At 31.7% G+C, this 21,595-nt stretch overlaps 1 protein-coding gene across 2 annotated transcripts in view; it reads left to right on the top strand.

The window, feature by feature from the left end:
- Positions 1-21,595, top strand: part of Kdm3 (Lysine demethylase 3) — a 1,124,787-nt gene that overhangs the window by 1,072,623 nt on the left and 30,569 nt on the right. For both annotated transcript variants that reach the window (XM_075365596.1, XM_075365594.1), the window contains exon 10: positions 6,541-6,829. In XM_075365596.1, coding sequence (XP_075221711.1) covers positions 6,541-6,829 — 289 coding nt within the window. The remainder of the gene's footprint in view (positions 1-6,540; positions 6,830-21,595) is intronic.

Genomic DNA, 21,595 nt, shown 5'->3' with positions numbered 1-21,595 from the left:
GTTACGACTGCAAAATTTTTTGGCACACTGCATTATGATGTTAGTACACGATTTAGAATCGATTTATATTTATCTGAGAAATAGTTTTTAGTTTGCTCTCTTTTGTTTTCTTTCTTTTTCTCTCTGATGAACGTTAAAAAAATAAAGGGGAACGTATAATGTAGCGTGTTGCGAGCTGAAATTTTAGTTCGGGTAGTTACTGCGCGATAAGTTTTGAAGCTCTGCACTCATCTGTAGTAGCGGCTTAATACAGCGGCAACGATAAATTCTTTACAAGCAGCGCCCGAAGTAGGTCAACCTAGACGTACTCGTATTTGAAACTAGTCCAACAGAGCAGAACATCATAGTTACGGCTGAGAGGAGGGTCACCTGCTATTGGTCGCCGCCGTAGGAGGGGGTATAAGCGATAAAAACAATTTAGAATAATTATTAATAATTGCTTTTAGTATTATTATATATATTTTTTTAAATTACATTGTTTAGATGCACTCTTATTTATTTTTGTGTTTACTTTCTAATTTATTATCGGCATCGTATATTAAAATGTGGCGATCGCTGTTCAACTGCTCGTTTATTTTTTTAAATTTATTTTTAAATAACTAATATAGTTAGTAAATCGATACTCGATTATCATTATTATACCATAAAATACTGTAATTTTAATATGACATCCTATTTTAGTCGTTTTCTAATTATTTATATCGTTTTATTTTATTTATTTACGAAACGTATTACAGCAGCTGATAACCGATTGACCTGTGTTATCGGTTTAGATAACACGTTATCTGTTTCCTATTAACAAAAAAAGTTCACCTAAATTAAGATTCCAGAAATAAATAGTAATTATTTCGTTAGGTTTTTTAAAAATATTATATTTAATAATTTTATTTGTTTGTAGACATTCTTTAACAAGCTTTTTGACCGTGTAGGAGTGTGATCTTTATTTTATTTTTCAAGGCAAGCTACTTTCGTTGTGCATGCGTGCGTACGTGTATGTGTGCGCGCGCGCACGATATTATAATTCTTTAATGGTAAGACGAATCTCACAATTGCTTTTTATTTGAACCGTTTACATGTATAGATGAACCTTGTAACTTTTATTCACATTCAGTGTAATTTACTGTACAAAAAATTCACATAATGAAAAATATATGTTATTAAAATTTAGAATTATAAAACTAGATCGATGTTTCCGTTTAGTACGGTTATTGCGAAACGTTTTAAAACCTGATATATAATTACATTAATCTATTAATAAAATATTTTATTAACTTAATAAAACGCTTTTAAGAAATCCACACCGGAACCAAACAGCAACAATAACAATTGAAGAACATAAGAAAGAAGCCCTAATAAGAAAGGGAGTCCGACAAGGATGTTCCCTATCTCCGTTACTTTTTAATCTTTACATGGAACTAGCGGTTAATGATGTTAAAGAACAATTTAGATTCGGAGTAACAGTACAAGGTGAAAAGATAAAGATGCTACGATTTGCTGATGATATAGTAATTCTAGCCGAGAGTAAAAAGGATTTAGAAGAAACAATGAACGGCATAGATGAAATCCTACGCAAGAACTATCGCGTGAAAATAAACAAGAACAAAACAAAAGTAATGAAATGTAGTAGAAATAACAAAGATGGACCGCTGAATGTGAAAATAGGAGGAGAAAAGATTATGGAGGTACAAGAATTTTGTTATTTGGGAAGTAAAATTACTAAAGATGGACGAAGCAGGAGCGATATAAAATGCCGAATAGCACAAGCTAAACGAGCCTTCAGTAAAAAATATAATTTGTTTACATCAAAAATTAATTTAAATGTCAGGAAAAGATTTTTGAAAGTGTATGTTTGGAGCGTCGCTTTATATGGAAGTGAAACTTGGACGATCGGAGTATCTGAGAAGAAAAGATTAGAAGCTTTTGAAATGTCGTGCTATAGGAGAATGTTAAAAATCAGATGGGTGGATAAAGTGACAAATGAAGAGGTATTGCGGCAAATAGATGAAGAAAGAAGCATTTGGAAAAATATAGTTAAAAGAAGAGACAGACTTATAGGCCACATATTAAGGCATCCTGGAATAGTCGCTTTAATATTGGAAGGACAGGTAGAAGGGAAAAATTGTGTAGGCAGGCCACGTTTGGAGTATGTAAAACAAATTGTTGGGGATGTAGGATGTAGAGGGTATACTGAAATGAAACGACTAGCACTAGATAGGGAATCTTGGAGAGCTGCATCACACCAGTCAAATGACTGAAGACAAAAAAAAAAAAACACCGGAAGTAGCTATTTGTTCTTATTCAATCAGTATTTTTTTAGGGAGAAATATTGAAGCTAATAAAGCCTTCGGTATGAATAAAAGAAAAAATTGTTAAAAACCTTAAGGTAAACAAAATTTTAAATATACTCTTAATTCTAAATGTAATTGTAAACACAGAAAAATTAATATTTAAATTACACAATGTCGGCGATCAAAATTACCTCTTGTGTCTGCGCACCTCCATATTTATTGTTACATTAAATCATCTTGACAACAGCGTGGGGGGTTACTGTGGACTCGCTTAACGATCTAACTCGCCGGCCTCTGTGGCGCGAGTGGTAGCATCTCGGTCTTTCATCCGGTGGTCCAGGGTTCGAATCCCGGTCAGGCATGGCATTTTCACACGCTATAAATCATTTATCTCATCCTCTGAAGCGGTACCTAACGGTGGTCCCGGAGGTTAAAAAAATTAACTTATTGGTTTTCAGCAAAATAGCAGTTATTCGTCGTTCGATTATCAGTGCCCTTCTAATTGTAATATTACATACCGCAGTTAAGTCGTTTAAAAATTATTTCTAATTTTATAATAAATTGTAACTAAAGGTATTAGTGAAAATTATAAATTTTCCACTTACTTGATTTAAATATCTTCTACCGTTTCACATAAGTACTTCGTCAGCGGGTCGGACGTTAGTGCAGTATTTCTTGGCTTCTTGGTCGGCCGGTCTCAGATTTAATTCCTGGAAACGGTGTGGAATTTCTTCTGTTCTCCTTATTTTATTCTCATCCCTTTTCCTCGTTAAAATAAACGTGTAGCGTAGCACGTTCCAGTTCGTAACTAAAATAAATAAGCGTACGGCTAATAGATTTTAATTTTGTGTAATCCATTCAAATTTTATATCGGATTTGAAGTTCGTTATAGTTAAATATTTTTAACACTGTAGCCGTATAAAACATTTTTAAAGGTCGATTATAATTTTTAATTAATCGAATTATTCAATTTGTTAGGTTTGTTTTCAAAACGTGATTATTATTCTAAATAAGGTTGTATGATAATTAAAAGTATCTATTGTTTGTTTTATTTAAAAATTTCACTTGTTTGTAAAGTCGTAAAAATTTTATCTTCAGCCACACTTTTATCTAACTCGAGTGTGTTGCGAAAAAGTCGTAACGGCATTTTAATTATAAAGTTAGATGACAAAAAAAAATTGAAATATATTTTTTAAACGTATATATGTGTGTTCTCCGTACTTTACATATTTTGCATGCTTTTTGGTTAAACCGTTTTTATTTTGTGAATCGTATTATTTAAATGCTTGCGTTTAATTAATGAATCGACGAGTTCGATTCGGTTTTTAATTTTATTTAGTAACAAATCGGTGGGAAAGTAATGACGTCTTTTTTTTAAATGAAGCCTCGTTAAAAAGTATTCCTATCATCCGATGTAGGCCACAAGTGCGTGTAAATTGTTTAGGGTTAGTTGATTGCGTAACTAGAGATGTCGGACGGCTCCTGCGATTCGCAAAAAGAGGGTGGATAGACCGGAGGGTGCACAAGTTAGTAGCAGCCATATTGGATGACGTGGCTACCCTTCTCCCTATGAAGCCGGGAATGTTGTCGGTAGCGGGGTCATCGGGGAGAGTGCGCTAGAGTGAGACGGTCTACGGACGAACGATCGAAAGAGCGAGAGGGTATAAGCGAGAGCTTGTGTCAGCTCGCTCGATATTACAGTCAAGCAGACGGTCTGCTCGCGGGTACGCGCGCGCTGTTGGTGCGGGTTTTTCTCTCGCATCCACATCGCCTGTTACAATCGATGACCTTCAGTTTTGTGTTTTCTTTTATTTTTATTAATAAAATAACATTCGTTTATCTGTTACTTTTGCACGTTCTATTCGCTTTGGCTCGTTCGTATTCGCAAAATGCATCGGTTAATTTCAATATAAACGCTTATGTAGTTCTTCCTTGTTTTCTTAAAGTTTATTTTGTGTTTATATTTGCAATCTTATCGTACAATATCTTGAGAAAATGATATTTCCATGAAGTGGGTAAACATCATTTACAGGTCTGTGAGTTGCATTTTTTTTTAATTTACAATTTTTTTTAATCGAATTCTAGTATTTTATCGGTTTTTAAGTCGACTGATATATCGTAATAATGTTAAATCGTTTTACTAACTAATTTATCGCTTCGTTTATTTAATATTTTCATAACACGTGTTATGAAAATTTAGTAAAAATAGGGAAATACTTTTTAAAAATTATCATCAGCAACGTTATTTACAAGTATAAATAATTACAAAATAAGATTATTTATCTTAATTTGTTTGATTTTAAATTCGTATAAGAGTTAGTTTCTAGAAATTGATTGTTCAATCACCATTCGTTATAAATAAATATATACGGAGTGTAATTTATTTATAATACGGAGTATATATTTATTTATAATCGAATGGTTAAATCGATAGCGATTCTGTGCCGTAAAAAAGTTAATTAATATTCATTATTGACTTTTAATACAGTTTCCAATTTTTTTTGCTTCTAAGAGAAGCATTATAAAAGTGAGTGCGTGTATTAATGTACAATTTGATTTGTACTTTTTTTAAACGATTATGTAACTGTTTAATTTCTTTATTAATTTAACACGATCGCTTCCACTTATACTAGTTTAGTATTATAGTACTGAACCGTCCTGTTTTTCCCGAGTCGGTTAACTGTATTTGATATTTTGAAATTAACTTTTTGATTCCGATTATTGATTTTTTAACAGTAAGTGCAGAAGATGCAATTACATAAGACGTCTTCTTTGATTTTGTGTTTATTAAATTAACACTTTTTTGTGGGTTTTGGGTACTATATCGATTTGTCATTCTCGTCCTGTGGCTCTTCGAATATATTTGGTTGCGTTCAGGATGTTTTTACGATCTATGAAACTTCTTTTCCATTAATTTAGATGTAATTAACTACAGACAAATTTTTCCGGCCTCGTTCATAGGTTTAATAAAAGCATTTTTCTTACCTTAAGAAATGCATTATTCGTAGCGTAATTAACTTGTAGCGGTACGTTTTTTTCTTCAGATATTCTTTATCGACGGTAGTCGGAAATAGTTGGCTTCGTATTTCGCAACATTTTTTTTTTTATTTGGTCTTACAGAAGGTATATTCTTTTTAAATCTAAACAAAAGTATCTACAATAATACAGTTAGGCTAAGGCTTACTAGAATAAAGTAATAAGGCCTCTCCCGTATTATAATATTGTATTAGGAAATAATCGGTTAACCGTCGCCTTAGCGCCAATGAGCACATGATCGTTATACTTTTTTCCAGATCATGAAGTTAATCTGTAGGATCGTTTAAATTCACTTTCTTTAGCTTATCGAACGTATTACGGTTATCCTTTTAATTATAATGTAAAATTCATCAAATATGACATATTTGTTTCGTAAAATACGTCAATTTGTGTGACGGAATTACACAGTATTAATCATTAGTCGGGTAATGTTCAAGCAAGGAAAAAAATATGCTTGTTAAGACAAGCGTATTTTCTTCCTTAACAAACTTAACAGAACAAACAGGACAAACATAACAGGACCTGCTGTAAGTAGCAAGTCCTGTTATGTTATTATCTAACACTTAATAAATTTATTTTTTTTTACAACAATTTATTTACATTACTGAATATTACGATTTTATGTTTTGTAAAATAGATTACAGGCAAACATGTACATTCGGCTAATTTTAACTTCTTTTTGTTAAGTTTTTTTGAAAACCGTAAGTCGTTGAATTAAAACAATTATTAAAATGGATTGTTTGATATGATTTGATAACATTTTTTTTTTACTCCATCACGAATTTTATTAAATGTTCGGTATTTAGCGAGGTCGTATTTATTTTATTTTTTTTGTATTGCTCATGACTTGGTATTATATATATATATATATATGTGTGTGTGTGTGTGTGTGTGTGTGTGTGTGTGTGTGTGTGTGTGTGTGTGTTGTCGCAACTGTTTACCAACGAGCCATCTCAACCCTTTTTTATTCTTAATTTTTTGTACGAGTTATGGTTTCTCTAACCGCATCATGAATTATAATTTACGTCAGCAATCCCATTAAATAAATAGCGTAGTAATTAAACAGTATTTATTGGCTAAATTTAATTTGCGAAAAATTCCAAGTAAAGTGCTTCGGCTCACTATATATATTAATTTGTAATAAATAAAAATTTTATAATTTTGTGCGATTGTGACCTTATATTAACTCTTTTATTTATTTTTGTTTCGGTGACAGGAGAGAACAAGAGGTTAGGGAGTTGGAGAAACAAAAAGAGCGGGAGAGAGAAAGAGAGAGAGAAAAAGCTGAGAGAGATAAGCAGCAACAACAACAACAACAACAACAACAGCATCAACATCAACAACAGCAGCAACAACATCAACACCAACACCAACAGCAGCAGCAGCAGCAGCAGCAACATCAGGAGAGGCTGGATCGTGAAAGAGAACGTTTGGAAAAACAAAGAGCTGCCGAACAAGCTGTACATAAACATTTTGAGGAATCTTTGCGTCTGGCGCATCAGAAAGTAAGATAAATACTAAAATAAAAGGAAAGAAAAAATTAAAGTTAATTATACAATTAAAATGGATATTTCTTTCCCCCTTCCCCCAAATTCCTTAAACGTCTTTCGTAATACTAGTTAATTGGAACGCATTTAAGTAGCTTACGTATCGAACGAGTAAGAAAAGCTAATTTAATCGTTCACCTGGCACCCGATTCGAAAGAAAAACCCAATATTGCCACGGTCTTGACATCGAAATCAATATAAACATTTTTTGCGTTATCAGTCATTTAACCGGTTTGATGCTATTTTCCATCGCTTGCCGTTGTGTGCCGATCTTTTAACCTCTATATAATTACTACATCCTAAAATTTCATGTATATTTTTCGTAAATTTCCGTTTCTTTCTCTCAGTTTTTCTATCTCTCGCTTTGTGTGGCAGAATAGAACATTCTTTCGCAAATTTATCTCCTAACCTATTCATCTTAACATCTTTATCTTCCCGATACATCTTATTTTCAATATCGTCCTTACATAACGCATTTCCGAGGCTTCTAGCCTTATGTCTGTGTTTCGCTACCAAAAAAGCGTTACATTTCACACAAATATTGTCTTGAATTTTTTTCCGATTCGTAAATGTGTATTTGATGAAGTCGTAAATAGAGAATACTTTCGAATAAGCGAGAGATTACCGGGCCTTATTTGGCCGGAGTTAGCGAATCGACTTCACCGTCAAGTCGAATAGCTTAATAAATTTTTTTCTTATGTGAAAACATAAAATTATAATAAAAGTTTTCTTTAATGAAAAAAAGATCAAGATTTTTTTTGTTTCTGTAAACAATTTCAATTTTTGAATTGACCTTGAAACGGTATCCCGTAATCATCCGCATAACCTTTTTTTTGTACCCGAGGGTTCACGTAGTTTAAAGTCAAGTTATTGAGAGAGCGATTATAATTTGAGAAAGTATTATGAAGTTGACAAATTTCTGCTCGGAGAAATAAGGACAAAACTATTTATTGCATTTTCGAGTAACTATTTTAAAATTTAAATTAAATAGTTAAAAAAAATGATATCTGTAAAGTTACATAATCGTAATTTTTTTTCCTCGATTTCACCAGAGCTGTAGAAACGTACTTAGTTTGGTATTTAAAAAAAATTTGTTTTGTGTATTTTCTCATAATTAGAAATAATTTAACGTATTACTATTAGATCGATGTAAAAAAAAAAAATTCGCTAAATACCGTTTGTATATTATTTATCTTATATCATTTACGATCGCACATCTCCATTTATACGTAAGTAAATTTTTCCTACCGTAACACTGCCTCGTTCATTTTGGCTTTTGGCCTTGGTTTGACATTTTTTCTGTAAGATCTTCAAAGTGTAAAATGACCATTTTAAATTTCGGTTGGTTTTTATGTTGTATCTTTGTAGAAAATGTTTGCCTTGTTTCTTGGAAATAATTCATCCGATTTTTCATTATAATAAAATGAAATCGATAGTATTTGGGTTATACCAAAAATATTTGCTAGGTAAATATGTGTGAGAAAATTATAAATAAATAAAAAGACGGATTTTTTTAAAAAATTTTTGTTTTGATTTCGATTTGTGCTTAACTACTTCTAGACGAAAAGAAAATATAATGCCATTAGTTTATGACTTTGAATCGGTGTAAGGAGAGAAAGATGTAAAATACTTAAAAAATTTCCACACGTAAGCATTGTAATCGTGTGAAGTTTACGTTTAACGGTACTTCATTATGTATGTCGTGTATTTCCTATTATTATTTCATTGTTCTTTTATTTTTTACGATGCTTTTTATTAAATATTTCATACTTATTAAATAATTTTTATTAATTAATTAATTATACTAATGCTTTTTATAAAATATTTTTAACGTTACCTAAGAATCTTGCTGACCAGTCGAATAAACAGGATGTTTTATTACCGTAATATTTGAGCGTTAGAAACCGTACCACCGTGGAACTTTAGGGCCGATCTAATTAAACGCGAGGTTTTTTTCATATCGCCAGATCGAGTTGGAATTCATCGACAAAGGTAGGAGCCTCTGAAGGTCTTTCAGTTACCGACAGAATTATTTTCAGACGATCGTAATAGATTACTGGGACCGTGTCAAAAGCGTTTATGCGGCTAAAGGCTCGATAGTCGCCGGCCATCCTAGAGGCCTAACCAGAGGCTTTAATCATCCCCCGGTTGTTATAATTCTACTGCAGTTTATTTTACTAATTATAAGAAATTTTTTAGATCGACGTTAAGGTGGCCGACTAGGGCCTAGTAGTTTTAAATTTAATTGTATTATAAACCGGCCGCTAATCGGTAATATAATTAAATCAAGAGTTCCTAAGCGTTGGCTACGAGTCTATGCTATTTTCGACCCTGAAAACATAGGCGGTTGGGAAACGCCGGTTAACCAAGTAAAGATATTCCTAATTACGGTGGCAAATCGGCAAAGAACGGTTAACTCCATAATTTTAGCTTTAAATCTGCCAAGGTCACTTGCAACAACCGATAAAGGATCGAATTATGTATCAGGAGACTTCTGGCTGACGAAAATATAATCTCTTGTAGTAAAGGAATTTCGTGATCGTCCTGACATGTGAATCATTCGACGTTGGATTTAATGTTCATTAAAAAAGCGATCGAAATTAATTTAAGGATGTACGTATAAATATCTGAATTATTCCGCAATAGGATGAACGTTAGATTTTAATTTTAGTGGTCATCGGTTTGTCTGGCTCAAACCGGTTTAAATTTCTCAATTCACGAATTACTGCCGCATCAGTCTACTTCGTATCGTATACAATTTTAATCTTTATCGATTAAATATTTAAGATGATCAATAGTTTTAATTTGATTTTTTATACCGTGGTGGTGTTTCAAGGTGTGTTCTACAGTCATTTCCGTAGAATATAGTTTCAGGTATTCATTTTACATATAGATATTTTAATTTTTCTTGTATTTTAATCGATCGACTATGTTTTTTGATTTTGTTTTTCTTTTTATCAGGAAACCGCTGTATTTTATTAATTATTAACGAAAATGTTGTCTTCATTCGTTTTCAATTTATTGCTTCTGTATATTTATTTAATGAAAATCGATTAACCTTGGAACAATGTAGGTAAAAGTGTGAAGACAGCCTTTTCAGAATCTGTGTAATTTTGTTGCCTTTATAATTTTTATTACGTGAGAGTATTTGAATCGATCGTTTATTTGTAAGTTCGTTTGCGTACTTTTAGCAGATTAAAGGATTATTCAAGTCGCTGTGTACGCTTTGAATTCGTTTATACGTAATAGTATAATATTGTATCTCCTCCGGCTACATTTATTTTTCCTTCTTGTAAATTGTACAGGGAAACCTGTTAACGGGTTTCTTGAAAAGGCTTGGTAGTTTTATGAAAATCGATACGCTTAAAAATGACCTTTCTTTTTTATTCAGAATTTTTCATTACGGTAGGATTTACCATTTTATTTCCAAAAAGTCCGGTCGTTGGATAATAATTTTGTTTGAAAGGCTTTATTCACGCTATTATTATTACTGTTTGTGCTCCGTAAGAAAGAACAGGTTTTTCGAACCGGTATCGGCCCTTTCACAGTCTTTCTTCCATATGGCTGATGGTCGCCGTGCTTCTCCCTCCTTTCTAAGCGCTTTTAACCTACTCACTTTTGCCTATGAATTACCTTTTGTCCTTTTATAACAAAATAATTTTAATTTTACCATCTTTTCTTCCTGTTGCACTAGATTTTTTTTTCCAAAGGGATAATGTTTCAAGTGCGGACAACGGTCCCGTTTAAGGAAGGGTGTTGTTTATGTTCGGGATCGATGTATAATTTTCTTTTCGTTTTGTGTATTTCGTTAACTTTTTTAAGAACAAGTTTCTAGTTGCTTTTTTAAACCGGTATCATATCATCGTTTCAACATTTTTGTTGTTAACTTTTTAACTGTTGCTAACATTTAAAAATGTTTATGTATTTAAAAAAAAAATTACTTTATAAATCGTAAAACAAAATAAAAACGAATGAAACGCGTCTACTGATGCAACTGAGTTTAATAGGGATATGAATCATCGAAATTATGCTACGACAAAAAAAAACACGATTTTTTTTTTAAGTTTTGGAAGCGGTCGAAAATAAAAACTAGTACATTTTTCCGCCTAATAGCGATGCGATCCCACTCCAAATTGCGTTTATTAAAACCTTTTCCTTCACCGCTCTGATTTTAGCTATTTTCTAAATTTTAATTTATAAAACTTTTATCGTATTCTGGTTGTTGATGACGTGTATGCATCAACGGAATACGGTTGTTATCGCATAAATAACTCCTAACATTTTATCGTTTGAAAGTTTTCTTATTCATTGCGGAGTAATGAAGAATTATTATTCTCGGAAAGTATTTCTCGTCTTACTTTTTGAAATTGTGTCGCGTGGTTTTATATAAAAGGGAATTTTATATCGTATATTGTTTCATGAAGTACAATATGCGTTGGAAATGCGTGCTAGTAGAAGATCTGTTCGGTTTAAGGAAAATCGTACGTACGAGGAAAGGCATTCTGCCTCAGCTTAATCTTAAAATGCCGGCTTATGAAAAATAAAGCCGTATTGTCTTGTGGAGAACATTTTATAATAGAAGAACGGAATTAAACTAAGATTTTTACGGGAAATTAAATCGAAATATGTAACAGAGATCTTTTATAATCTGTAAATGAATCGTGTAGAAACGATTAGATTTGTTGAACAAACGCACCTCTGATTCATAGAATAGGAACATGAGGATGCAGCTTGTCCGATTAATTTAGAATTTATATGCGATTGAAAGTATTAGGAATTATAGGTTAAATTTGAGAGCGAAATAAATTTATGGAGGGAAAGTTTAAATATTGAGGTTTGCTGATTACAATGTTCTTTTTACAGAAACAAAAAAAAAAAAATAATTACGGAAATTCTGAGTCGCTCGGATGTATTATTAGAAGATAAATTCTATTTGAAAATAATTAAGAATAAAACTAGATAAATAAAGTGTAACAACTGAAAGAAGGATAAGAATTGAATATTAAAACGGGAGGAAAAACCAGAAGCGGGAGTATTGTTTTAATTTATGTAATAATAAAATTATAGAAGAAGTACGAAGTAAATGGAGAGAAAAACAAAATTTGCAAAAGAATGGAGAACTTTATTGCAAAAACGTCTTCTAGTATAGTCTTTAAATATAGATGCAAGAATTAGAAAGGCAGTTTTCAAAATATCTGTGAACAGTAATACTTTCATACAGTAACTAGCTTCCCGTCGCAGCTTCGCTCGAGCTATGCGGTTACTTGCTTTTCCGTCGCGGTCAATATTTTTTTTATTTTACGTTTTTTCATCAAGTAATCGGAAGCAGGTGCAGTGACGGTGACAGTGGCAGTGTCGGTTGCAAATAACCCGTTTGAATTTTGAAAATAAGAAGATCGGTCGAGAAGATATAAATAACATTTCCGAGTAACCGTGATCTGTTAAATCGAGTGTGTACCTGAGACGTGGAAAAGCTAGCTTTCAATCTACTAACATATACCCGTTTGAATTTTGAAAATCGGACGATTGTTTGCAGAGATATTGTAAGAGCACCCGATTGCACCTCTCAAATCAGAGCCCCAGGGGCACCCCGTTTGTTAACAGTCGATAGTGATGATCGGTCTTGACGTTCACGATGTGCTCGCATACCTCACTGCTGTAGACTCACGCGCAGTTCCCGCAGGAAGCCCGTTATTGTTATACGGATTAAAAAAAAATTATTTACCATTATTTTATTTAACGTACATTTAATTCTATTATTTTTGTAATATTATTCATTCGGTCGATTCTAATCGTTCGGTTCAAACCCGGCTTACTCGGCGATAGAGACTCACAGTTTATTAATATTTGCGCTTCAACCGGTTAATCTCCCCTGCTACTGTATGTATAATTTTCTTCCAGATGAAATATGTCGCTGTTACGCCAAGAAACACTGGTAAAAATTTGGTTACGATTGATCGAGTAGTTTTTTTTTATTCTGAACAAACAAAAACCCTCTTCCTGTTTATATAATAGTATAGATGAACCTGACGATAGGAAATTAAGAAAGGAAAAGAATAAAGAGAACTGAAGTGAAGCGGTAGAAAAAGAATCATGAAAATTAAATCGATTGATAACTACGAAATGAAAAGTTCTTAAGTAGATGAGCTCAGAAAAATTGTGATAAAATTTTGTAGAAGGGAAAAATCTTGGCCATTGTTTGTTTATTATTTTTTTTTTTTTACGAAATCCATGTTTGTTAATTTAATAATATATCCATCTCTAGGAAGTAGAAACTGTATAGAGTAATACAAAATAATGGAGAAAAAAAAAAAAAACAAAACAGGATGTTACATGTCATAATTGTGTTATTAAGTTAAAATGATTTGGATAGCACTGAAAGAAAAAGTTAATAACATTCAAAACGACCGGTTTAAAAATGACGAATTTGATATAACTTAAAATTCAATTATAAAGATTTAATTCAGTCACCGTATTTCGAAATTATGAGCTTTCTAAAGTTACCCGTTAAAAAAAATTATTTTTAAATTAAAGTTTATAATTTCTTTAAGTTATCTAAATTAATAATTATTTACTCATTAACATTATAATTTTTATAGAGCAAAGAGGGAAGGCAAAATTAAATCAATAATGTTAAGCTTTTAACTTTATCATCGACCTGATTAATGTCGGTTTTTTTTAAAAATATTCTTATTAGTTCGTAAAGTATATTTTTATAAACTACGTAGATAAGTTCTATTTTACGTGGATTATCTGAAGTGAATGTGGGATATGTATTTTTGAGAAAAAACGTGCTCCATACAATTTCATTCTTTTTTTCCATTAATAAAATAATGCGATTAAATTTTACTGGTCGGGTCTATTCATATGTATGTTGTTATAAATCGTCGACTTATTTGTGATAAATAGTTATGAGAAGCTTGTTTATTAAGTTTGTACTTGTAATACGCCTTTGTATTTATTTATGTATATATTTTATTCTGTTTAGCCTCAGGAACCGTCGTAAGGTATTACTTCAGAGGATGATATGTATAAATGCGAATGAAGTGTAGTTTTATGCGGTCTCGGGTCGATCGTTTCTGAGGTGTTTGGTTAACGGGAAGTTGGGTTTCACCGACCACCAAACAACACCGGTATCCACGATCTAGTATTCAAATCCGTATAAACGTAAACCACCTTTACTAGGATTTGAACCTTACCACTCTCGACCTGAAACGCACTTCATTTACGTTCATACATATCATTTTCCGAATAGTAATACCTTAGAGCGGTTCCGGAGGTTACACAGAAAAAGAAAAGCGTTCAAGGTCCGCCATTTTGGTATATTGAGTCAGAAAAAAATGCCCATACGGGACCAATATTGTTTTTATTTTTGTCGACTGCGGTTAGCTGATGTCTTATCAGCTACCTCATGTTGTATAGTACATCCGGATTTAGGTATAGTATATCCGGTGTACAGTATATGTCTATTAAACGTCTACATCCTATGCGATTAAATATTATAATTTCAGTTTTCGTTTACTCTTTTTTTACCCGTATACGTCCTCTTAGAACCGAATTAAATAACCTTTTCTTTTTCCTGTTTAGCTTCCGGTAACTACCGTTTGGATAATTCTTCAGAGGATGATATGTATGATTGTAAATGAAGTGTAGTCTTGTACATTCTCAGTTCGACCGTTCCTGAGATGTGTGGTTAATTGAAACCCAACCGCCAAAGAACACCGGTATCCACGATCTAGTAGATTCAAATCCGTGTAAAAATAACTCGCTTTACTAGGACTTGAACGCTGGAACTCTCGGCTTCCAAATCAGCTGATTTGGGAAGACGCGTTAACCACTAGACCAACCCGGTTGGATGCTTTTAATTCACCGGCATTCTATTCCATTTTTACAAGATCCTGTCCCGCTAACACCTCTCTTCGGTAATTTACCTTCGTACTCGATTAATGACGCGTAAGATCCTGTAAATTTCTTTCTGATTTTAAATCAGCGTTTCGTACTTCAAGACTACCAGGATACTAAGCGACCAGGGTTATTGAATTCTGTTCTAAACGGAAGTATACAGGTAAAAGAGTAAACGAAAACTGAAATCTAATAGATTCGCTATTGTAAGAGATACGTTCGTATACTTGTAACATCGGTACGGTATAAAAGGCAATAGGGAAGTGTATTAAAAGTAGTAAAAGAAAGGTATTTTGTATATATTTTAATCGAAAAGCGGTGTGGTCATCTGTCGGACATTCGATGTCAGGACCGTTTTAACTTACGTAATCTATATACGGGGCAGATTAATACATTTATTTTACCCTGAATGATGCGATAATTAATTTTAGTACAGTTAAATGATAAATCTCATTATTGTCATTACAATATATTGTTTTGTTGTAAACTAATTTATAAAACATATTGCCTCTTTGTTATTTTTCTTATTCGGTTTCTGCTGCATTATTGGCTGCCGCAGTAATATTTATTTACTTATCTATTGTAACATTTATTTATTTATAGATAGATAATAATATAATCGTTAAACCTTTTAATCTTGACCTTTAAAATTTATATACAAATTACGATCGTTTTATTTTTGTTGCAGTTTATATACATTCATTATTTCCTGTAAATAATTATTTATTTCTGAGTTATATTTCTGTCGTCATAATAAAAGTTCAGATTTTTATTCGGTTTAACGATTATTGTACTATCATCTGCCTATTTACTCGTTATTAACTAGAGTACATTCATTGTTTCTTGATAACATTAACTCGGTTATCGTTTTTATTTGGAAGTTTGTAAGAGTTTAGAAGTTCGTAGAGATATACTTTATTATATTGTTTTTATACCGAGAACTAGTTTTTTGTACGATTTGTTGTTTCGTTACTTTTTTATCGCCCAGAAGTTTTCATGTCGGATTTGGTATGATTGTTTTATAATTCCTGTTATATTTGCGTGTAGTTTTGAATTAGAGCAGTTTTGCTGTAGTAAAAATTTTAAAGAGCATTCGGATATATTATTATTTTATTTACTTTATTGTGTTTATGTTTGTTTACTACCACACATTTTCCCGTTCAATTACCGTACTAAAACTTTTGTTTTAAACATATTTACCTTAGTTCTATGAGTAATAGAAATTATATTGCAGTAAGAAAAAAGTGAAGTTCATTTAAAAAAATGTGAACTCTGTGTGAAATCTAGGAAATGTTTTCTCGTTCGCCACGGCATATTTTTGATATTCTGTATATCCCCCACCAGTTTTCGCTTCCCCCACTATCGAGCAGCCCGGTTCTCCGTGAATGCGCTGGCTCGTCTTTTGTCTAGGTCGGCACGTAGTCAGTTCAGTGCGGAGGGTTTATGTCGGTGAGATAGTGCAGTTTTCGATTACGTGTGCAACCATTAATTACGTTACATAAATAATTATGCGTTCGAGTTTGTGATTGTTTTTATTTGAATTTTGCAGTGTGTTGTTTTTAAGTGGCTTGTAATTTTTGTATTCGAACTGTTCAATATTGATCCTTATTCAGACCCGCCGGAGTTTCAAATGGCTGCAGCGTTCGGGTGTTATGCTGTTTTTCCTACCGAGGTAATGGCGTTCCTTTTCCCCTTACCAAATATTTTTGAATAAAAAAATTCCGTAAATTTTTATAGATTATTATTGTCATCATCATCATCATCATTGTCGTCATTAATACTTAATTATATTTATTTCACGCTGTTCATATATAATTTAATTATGAAATTGATTGACACCTCTCGTTATTATAATAACAATATTTTTCTTTGTGTGGCGAATCGATAAAAAATTAATTCAAGAAGGCTGTGGTTTTCTCATCATTCATTATTGTGCTGTTAACTGAGTTTACATAATTTATTTATTATTCGACATGTATGTATTATGTTATAAACAGTGGGTGGATACGCAATAATTTTTTTAATAACATTAAAATTATCGGTTGCGGGTAAAGAAGTTTTATTTTATTATTTAAAAACCAAGTAATTAACTTAACTTGTAAGTATTGATTTTACGACCTTTTTTTCTGATCGTGTTAGATACAATATTAGCGTAAACCTCGTTTGAGATTTTTCTTTTTTTTCCTTTAATAGAAAATGGATGAATTTCCACGTTAACATTTTTAGTACGGTTATAGATTCTATAAGTTTGTTCCGTAGAAAAGGATTTCAAAATTTTATTTCTAGACCTAATAATTTTAAAGGTCGTCACGATAAGTCATATATATTATAATTACCAATTTATTGTACTTTAGTTGATAACTGGTAATTTAAACCTCATAGTTTAATTTACAGTTGACCTATTAATCTATTTATATTATCTATGAACTCGTAATAACCGTTATCTTTTTTCCTAATACTCGACATTATTTTAATGTTGATTATCGTACAGAGACTATGGAAATTCTTTAAGATCTCATTTTTTTCAAGATTCTTTAATTATCTTTAAAGGTTATATATATATATATATATATATATATATATATATATATATATGAGAGTGATGAGAATGAACAAGCGCGAGCCGTTGAAGTTTCGTTATCCGGTCATCTTGTGGTGTTCACCCACCCTAGTGGTTGAAATACTTTGCAGAAAAATTATTGATCCATGGGTCTGGGTTTTCACAGCTGTTTGAAATTTTGTAGGCAATTCTTTTTTGTAGCGATAACGAAACGATCATGAACATTTTTCAACATGTAATCATAGTAGGTTTTTCAGGGGTTTCTTTTAACCTATATCGATATAAAATCGGGCCGATTCTTGTTTTAAAATAAATATAAAAATTGGTCAACATTTTTTTTTTAATTCTCAAAATACCATTTTGTTTTAGTTTAGATTTTTTGTTGTAAATGTTCATTACTGTATGCAACTTTTTTCATTTGTTAATATTCTAGTTATTCTATTGTTAATTTTTGAGTTCGTATCGGCGTTTTCAACTTGATAAATGCAATAATTCTTACGAAGTGGGTTTTATCATATCGATATATGTACTTGTATTTTTGTATTATAAATGTCTTGTCACGGAAGTGGTTCTGATAGAAAATGTTATCATATATGCACACGCTTAACGAATGAATAATATCTATATGACTTAAGTATATATTTACGTATTTTCATTATAAATGAATGCTCGTAGTTATTAACTTTTTTTTTTTATATTCTGAGAAATTATTTTCATATCTCGGTTAGTTTAAATGTAACAAATGATACATCTCTTCTGGTTTCATTTACGACGTTGCCAGTTCTTGTTCTCGCTCTTCACAGATTTCTCTCTTTCTGACTGGTAACGTTTGAAAGTTCTGAACTTTGCTATCCGCGTTAGAAATAATATTATTTCTTTTACGTCTCATGTAATTGTACTTTTTCCCTCTCTTGCGCTATTATTAAGTTTTAGATTAGTTTTCCTTCTAACCGGTTTGTTATTCTTGGAAATCACTCCGCGTTGTTTTCTTTGCTATTTGTAATGGGTTTTTCATATTGTAATAATTGAATTTTAGACGCACGTGTAAGTATCGTATACAGTTAATTCTGTCGTGTGAAATCGGTTACAGTTATAAATAAAAGTTTAATGTACCGGATGCGCCATTTTTATTACGTTACTGAATTCGAAGCCTGTTCAACTTCATATCGTGTTTGTTTTTATAATTTTTTGAGGAATTTTCAAATATGACGCGATAGAATGTATTTTAGCACGAATTAATACGATACAACATTACAGCGAACATCGGAAGATAAATTGCACTTCAACGACCGTTTGACGATCTGAGAGGAAATTAGTTTCAGTAGACATTGATTTTCTTTTTTATTAGCATACGTAGTTCATCACCCTGTAATAGTTTGTTTCCTAGTAGTGTGGAAAGAAGTTTGTATTTAATTACGCCCACAAACTTTGTAAAATGTTTAACAATTAGATACAGGTATGTGAACAAGGGACGCACCTGCAGTAGTCTAGGGATTGTATTCAATAAGGCTAAGCGGATATTATTATAAATCGAGTAAAATTTCCCGTTACGTGACATCTCTTTAGCTTATTTCTTTAGTTTTTTTTTGTCGTCTAGTCATTTGACTGGTTTGATGCAGCTCTCCAAGATTCCATATCTAGTGCTAGTCGTTTCATTTCAGTATACCCTCTACATCCTACATCCCACATCCCTAACAATTTGTTTTACATATTCCAAATGTGGCCTGCCTACACAATTTTTTCCTTCTACCTGTCCTTCCAATATTAAAGCGACTATTCCAGGATGCCTTAGTATGTGGCCTATAAATCTGTCTCTTCTTTTAACTATATTTTTCCAAATGCTTCTTTCTTCATCTATTTGCCGCAATACCTCTTCGTTTGTCGCTTTATCCACCCGTCTGATTTTTAACATTCTCCTATAGCACCGCATTTCAAAAGCTTCTAATCTTTTCTTCTCTTTAGTGGGCGTAGCTAAGTATTTACGATGTAGTTTTTACTTATAGATTTTGTTTTTAATTTATATATTTTTTCCAGCATTCTATTTATTTCCAATTTTAATGAATAGATAAGGTTAACGCGTCCCCAATCTGTTCATGTTTAAACTGTTACTCATGTTTAAATTTTCCATCCGTCTTTTGTCTTGATTGATTTTTTAGTAATGTTGATAATGTATTAAATTTTTAACTTGAAGCATCTTTAAATTACCTTTTCTACATTGTGTGTGTTAGTTGTTACTATCGTAAAACTGTTGTTTTATTTTATCATTCCTGTTTGGATATATATATATATATATCCGCAAATCGGAATTACCCATGATCCCCTGCAGTTGTCTTTATATTCGTCAGTTTTTGTAATTAAAATTAGTTTGAAGTATAAACCAATATTATGGTAATGTAAGTACAAAAAATATTTAAAACGTCTCACGTGTTTGATGATATGTATTATATATACTTTATCAAATTAAGCGCATACTTTAGTAGAATGGTGTTGCCTCTGTAGAAATGATTTTCACGTATTTGTAAAGAAGGTGCGATGGATAAAAGAAAAAACCAAAACCTTTGCTGCGAATGTAGTAGGGAACCAGCTGATCATGAAGCGTTCCTGGTTACCACTATGGCAACTCAAGTAGAACTTGAAAAAGAAATGTACATCTTTATTATAGGTATATAAATAAGATAAGGCTATTCCCCTATTACGCGGATAAGGTCGCATACAATGCTTAGTTTTCTACTGTAAGGGGATACATTAATTTGATCTACATTATTTCTATCTGTTTTGGTAGTTGTGTGATGGATGTAAAGTATCGGTAGTACAAGTTGCGCTAAACAAGATTTGCTTTTTCCGATATCAATGATTTACTTACAAACAACATTTTTACGGTATAGTTAACAGTGTATTTGGCCGAGAGAAAGGTATGAACCGGGATATCACTCGTTTGTAAGAAGTCTATTTGTCGTACCTGAATTACACAAGTAGATATAATTATTACAGAACGATCCGTTCGTAATAGTTAATATTTTTTTGTTTGTGATTATTCAACATAATAATAAAAATATTTAAAAAAATTGTTACAAAACATATAAAGTAATTAAATATAAAAAAATTAATTGCTGATGTAATAAAAACAAGTTACCGATTTATACTGATAAAGATTACATACTTTCAAATAATAAATAATATTTAAAGACATCGTGTAATGTTATTCGTATTCTTAAACCCCCATAATAGTCATTCCGAACTAGAGAATCCCGCCGATAAAAATCACGGTTCATGTTTATTAGTTTCTATACATCGTTGGACGTAATTATGACAGGAGGCGTATTGCCGTATTTTCCCTCTGCCCTAAATTAGATTACAAATAATGGAAAAAGATTAATTAATGATAAAACAAATTTCATGAAGTTCAAATTGTACCGTACAAAATAGTATAGCAGAATAAATATCCCGTTAAAAAATTACAAAAATAATCTTTTTCGGCCTAGTCGCAGTGGTCCCCTTCAGTAATATTTTGAAATCGGGTATTATTTGTGCTTTGATATAAACATAGCCTGTGGTTGAGAATTAAGACATAAACTAAATCAACTTATGCAGAGTTTCGCTGTAACTCCTGAACTGATAAACTGCACGTAAATATAATTTTTTATCAAGTAATCGGGATATTTACTTATTAAAAATAAAAATAAATAAATTAATGAGTATTTAAATTTTTATGAATTATTAAATTAAGCCGGTTGTATTGGTTAGGAATTTAATTTTTTTCCTGATTTTTTTAAATGTTTATTGTATTATATTTTGAATGGTATTGATTAGATAAATTTATTTTATACTTTTAATTCATGTTATTGTCGAATATCTAGTTGATTTTTACCTGTATGTAATAATTATTATTTAGAGATTTTTTAATACAGATTAGTTAGTTATCTATCTTTAGAAACTGAAGTAAATATTGTTGAAGTTGTTTGCTGCAGTCGTTTGTGAGCAGTTAGGCTTTTTTTTTTAAAGCATTTGATCAGCAGCCAAGTGTCAATAGCATACAATATCAGTTATCTACTGATCTATAGACTACAGAAACCTGTTTGTATATTAGGGTGTGGCTTCAGCTGTTTGCATTTTTTTCTCGTGTGTGTGTGTATATATATATATATCGACTTCAACCCTGAATATTGAAGGTGATAACAACTTCTATTGGTTTGTAGCGAAATCCAAAGAGGAAAACTGTCTGAGATTTTGCGCTTACTTAGCTGGTTTTCTTATTTGTGTTG

This window comes from Lycorma delicatula, chromosome 5, assembly GCF_047948215.1.
Source record: "Lycorma delicatula isolate Av1 chromosome 5, ASM4794821v1, whole genome shotgun sequence".
In the NCBI taxonomy this organism is placed as follows: domain Eukaryota; kingdom Metazoa; phylum Arthropoda; class Insecta; order Hemiptera; family Fulgoridae; genus Lycorma; species Lycorma delicatula.
Note: the sequence above shows the minus strand (reverse complement) of the source record. Positions and strands in the feature narration are given on the sequence as shown.